At 41.8% G+C, this 5,000-nt stretch overlaps 1 protein-coding gene across 7 annotated transcripts in view; it reads right to left on the reverse strand.

Annotated features, from left to right (window-relative positions):
* Positions 1 to 5,000, reverse strand: part of kcnc3a (potassium voltage-gated channel, Shaw-related subfamily, member 3a) — a 101,068-nt gene that overhangs the window by 29,874 nt on the left and 66,194 nt on the right. For 4 of the 7 annotated variants that reach the window (XM_046865850.1, XM_046865849.1, XM_046865845.1 and 1 more), the window contains exon 4: positions 2,260 to 2,445. In XM_046865850.1, the coding sequence (XP_046721806.1) occupies positions 2,260 to 2,445 (186 nt within the window). Of the gene's footprint in view, positions 1 to 795; positions 925 to 2,259; positions 2,446 to 5,000 lie in introns of all 7 variants that reach the window. The other 3 variants (XM_046865846.1, XM_046865847.1, XM_046865848.1) reach the window with 1 other exon arrangement.

Genomic DNA, 5,000 nt, shown 5'->3' on the forward strand with positions numbered 1-5,000 from the left:
AGAGGGAAGGAAAGAGGACGGGATAGATAGTGAGAGGGAGGGAAGGAGAAAAGGATGAAAGGAGAGAGGAAAGGAGAGAGGGATAGATGGAGCAAGGGATAGAAGGAGAAAAGAAAGGAAGGATTGAGGGAAGGACAGATAAAGGGATAGAAGGAGAGAGTGAGGAAAGAAAGGAAGGAAGGAAGGAAAGGAGGTGTGGAAATGAAAGACAGACAATGTATATATACACACACACACATACATACAAAACATTCCCTTATAGGTGTGTGTTTGTGGGTGTGTCTGTATTTTTTATTTGTTTTATTTTCTATGAATATTAACATACACAGATCCCCCTCTCTCTCACACACACACACACACACACACACACACACACACACACACACACACACACAAACACACAAACACACTCGGGTAATAACACCCTGAAATTGTGAAAACATCATTATAACTCTTCACATTGAAACATTTGGCACAAAAACACAACAATAACAGGTATTTGTACAAGCATGCAAAACAGTGTGTGTGTGTGTGTGTGTGTGTGTGTATAAATTATAAACTGTAGTCATGTCAGATGAGTTTTTGTGTTTGCCTCATATTTTCTGCATGTGAAACGAGAGTGTGTGTGTGTGTGTGTGTGTGTGTGTGTGTGTGTGTGTGTGTGTGTGTTTAGAACACATATTGCAGAAGCAGCCTAATGCACACATATAATTAAACATGATTCATGAGGATGATGATGTTATTTTGTCCCCGAGCACGTCACTGTTGTACGCAGCAGTGCAGTGGGACTGTTACCTCTGTGTCACTATGGTTTGATCCAGGAGGAGGCGGAGTTTGCATTAAGGTCCTGCTGTAAAAGAGGCCCATCTGGCTTGTACCATTCCTCTCCCAGGGGGGAGGTGGCGCCGCCAGCCACAGCGCCTACTGGTTTTAGGGGTTTTATTTATTCATTTTGATAGTCATTTATTTGGACAGAACAAGGTGTGGGAGTTGGAGGGGCGGGTGGTGTGTCAAAAGGCAGGGGTGGTGGTGGTGGTGGTGAGGGGCGGTGATAGAGCATGCAGACCATAATGGACAGATCGGTGATACAAGGAGAGGTAGGGTATGAAGAGGAGAGAATGGAGGACACGACATGGAGTTGTGGATGGGAAACCAAGTTTCAGGCAAAGAACATTTGGGGAGGAAGAGTGGAAGAAAAAAAAAAAAGAGAGAGAGAGAGAGAGAGAGAGAGAGAGAGAGAGAGAGAGAGAGAGAGAGAGAGGGACAAAGTGAATTAATGAATGACAAGAAAATCCAAAGTGAAACAGAGAGACAGAAAGAAACAGATAGACAAACAGACAGAGAAACACAGCACAGACAGAAAGAAGAAGAGAGATGTAGACCGACATTCAGACAGACAGACAGACAGACAGACAGACAGACAGACAGACAGACAGACAGACAGATAGATAGATAGATAGATAGATAGATATGCAAACAGACAGACAAAGAGAAAGATAGACAGACAGCACAGAGTTTGTGAAAATACTGATATGATTTGATGATTGAGTGTGTGTGTGCGTGTGTGTGTGTTTGTGTTAGGCCTGTAAGAACTATTCACTCTGTTCATCTTCATCACAATAAACTCGTGTTTCATGAATAAACCTCAGCTCACTATTTTTCCACATATAAGCGCTTAAAGTGAGATCTTAGGAGCAGGGATGTGGGTGGGTGGGGCTATGTAAATTATTGATTATGCATGTGGGTGGGGCTATGCAAATGAGAGGGTGGTTGGAGTGGAAGGGGAAGTGAAATAAACGTGGAGGTGAAGACATGAGGTTAGGGTTAGACTGTGTGTTTATCGGATGTGTGGTTCATCGGACATCATTATTGTGAGGTGTGTACAGTAATACAAGAGTTGTGCATAAGTAAATACCCCCCTCCCCCCATTATAAAACATCCCAATATATTGACATGGAAGGAAAAAAAATGATTAACAAAATTCATTTAAATTTCAAATATTTTAAGGTTGAAATGGAAATAGAAATATATGCAAGGGGGTGAAAACTTCTGCAGGATGTTGTGTAGTTTGTGTATATGTGCATATATATTTGGTCTAGTATGACTGAAATTCTTCTGTGTGTCTGCTGTGTGTGTGTGTGTGTGTGTGTGTGTGTGTGTGTGTGTATTGTACACTCTTAGCCATGCAACTGACCTTACCTGCATTGCAGTGTATGAACATGTGCTAGAGGTGTTCAGGTGTGTATGTGTTGCGTGTACCTTTCCTGACATTGCTGTCGGTGGTACGGAACTCGCCGGCGCTGAGCAGGAAGCAGGCGCGGTCGTGCGGGTAGCGCCCAGTCCCTGTTGCTGGACTCCTGTCGTCTGGCCCCAGCACTTGATCTATTGTAGGGCAGTCCTCGTTAGCCAGGGCCGCGTTAGCCGCGTCCCCGTTCTGCTTCGAGTCTAATCACACACACACACACACACAGCAACAAAGATGAGACAGAGAGATACACAACACAAAATACGCAGACACACACTGTTCAAACAATTACAACAAACAATATACACTACTCTCACAACACACACACACACACATACAAACACACACTGCACACACAAACTACATACACGCTAAATACACACTACACACACACTATCCACATATTACATACAAACTAAACACACACATACAATACACACCCTAAATGTACACTGCACACATATACTACATATTCACTACACAAACTTCACTGCAAACACACTATACATTCGCTACACACATATACACACCCACTCTACACACACACACACACAACAGTGCTGATGTGAGAAAAGCACGACTTTCCGGAAGAGAAGCCGCAGAGGAGTGTGTACTTATAGCCTCTAAGGCAGCTGCCGAATTTAATCTTGCAGCTCAACAATTTACATAAATAACCCCGGAGGAAGACATGGAGAGACGGAGAGACTGGAGCAGAGGGAGCAAAAGTATTGGGACACCCGGCTTATCCTGCCATATGTAGTTCTTCCACCAAACTGTGATCAGAAAGCTGGAGCCACACAGTTTTACAGGACGTCTTTGGATGCTGGAGCATGAAATTTTCCCATTAACTAAAACTAGGTGACCAAAAACCAGTTCCAGCATTATAATGCCCCTGTGCACAAAGCCAGCTCCATGAAGATCTGCTATACATGACATGGAATTGAAGATCTCCTGCGATCTCTCTGAGCTCAACCCTTCAGAATGAATGTGAACATCGACTGCACCCCAGACCTTCTCACCTCACCTACATCAGTACTTGAGTTTTCTCTTACAAATCTCCACAGAATCCAGTGGAACATCTTCCCAGAAGAGTGGAGCTTATTATATATTACAAATGAGGACTAAATAAGGGAGTTACGCATAAATAAAGGAAACGCATAACAATCTTATGGTCACGTGTCCACAAACTGAGAAGGAACACTTCATTATGAAGATCGTTCGTTAGCCTTTCCTGTCTGCTTTATCCTTTTTTTCCGAGTCATGAGATTATACGCGATAAAATTGTTAACATTTTGCAAAATGGAAGCGACTAATCGAATAATGAAATGATAAAATTTTACCTCAATACAACTAAACACTCAACAGAATAAAGAAATATTTCTTCATGTATAAATCATATGAGATGAAACACATTCACGGTTATTGTGTTTTATAAGAATATGATAATCACTTCAGCAGTTTGCTGTTCGACATTATAATGATATATTTTGCATATTAAATAATGATGTACATTTTATCTATTTATGTTTCATTTAATTTCCTGAAACGGCCATTGAACAAGTCGACTCGTGTTCAGATATACAGTGCCCTCCACAATTATTGGCACCCCTGTTTAAGATGTGGTTGTGGACTTCTAAAAATTCTCCTTTTTTTTAAAACAACATAGAACCCAAATGCAAAAAAAGAGAAAAATCCAACCTTTCATTTAAGTACATAACTTTGGTGGTAAAAAAAAAATCATACATTTAGAAAAAAAAAACTTGAAATCATGTGTCCCACAATTATTGGCACCCCTAACAATTCCTCTGAAAAATTTAATTTTTTTTTTTTTATATATTTTTCTGTAGTTGCTAAGGTTGGTCAGGGTATCTAGGGACTTTTAATTAGTAATTCATGATTTCCTGTTTCCCTGGGGTATAAATATGACGTGACACAGAGGCCTAATTCTCTTACCCATTTGTCAACATGGCAAAGACAAGAGAACACACCATTCAAGTAAGGCAGATGTGTGTCGAACTTCATAAGTCAGGCAATGGCTACAAGAAAATAGCCACTCGCCTTAACTTGCCGGTATCTACAGTCAGAGGAATCATTAAGAAGTTTAAAACAACTGGAACAGTGACAAACAAGGCTGGAAGAGGTCCCAAGTTTATCTTGCCACAACGCACAGTGAGGAGGATGGTAAGAGAAGTAAAAAAATTTCCCAAGCTCACCGTCACAGAATTGCATCAAAGAGTGGCATCTTGGGGTCACAGAGTCTCCAAAACAACCATCAGACGCTCTCTACATGCCAACAAGCTGTTTGGGAGGCATGCAAGGAAAAAGCCTTTTCTCACTAACACTCACAAACGTAAACGCCTGGAGTTTGCTAAGCGGTACTGGGACTTCAACTGGGATCGTGTGCTTTGGTCAGATGAGACTAAGATTGAGCTTTTTGGCAACAAACACTCTAAGTGGGTCTGGCGTAAAACAAAAGATGAGTATGCCGAAAAGCACCTCATGCCCACCGTGAAGTATGGTGGAGGATCTGTGATGCTGTGGGCCTGTTTCTCTTCCAAAGGCCCTGGGAACCTTGTTAGGGTGCATGGCATTATGAACGCTTTGAAGTACCAGGATATTTTAAATAAAAACCTGATGGCCTCTGCCAGAAAGCTGAAGATGGGTCGTCATTGGGTCTTTCAGCAGGATAATGATCCAAAACATGTGGCAAAATCTACACAAAAGTGGTTCAGCAGTCACAAACTCAAGGTCCTCC

This window comes from Silurus meridionalis, chromosome 14 (assembly GCF_014805685.1).
Source record: "Silurus meridionalis isolate SWU-2019-XX chromosome 14, ASM1480568v1, whole genome shotgun sequence".
Classification (NCBI taxonomy): domain Eukaryota; kingdom Metazoa; phylum Chordata; class Actinopteri; order Siluriformes; family Siluridae; genus Silurus; species Silurus meridionalis.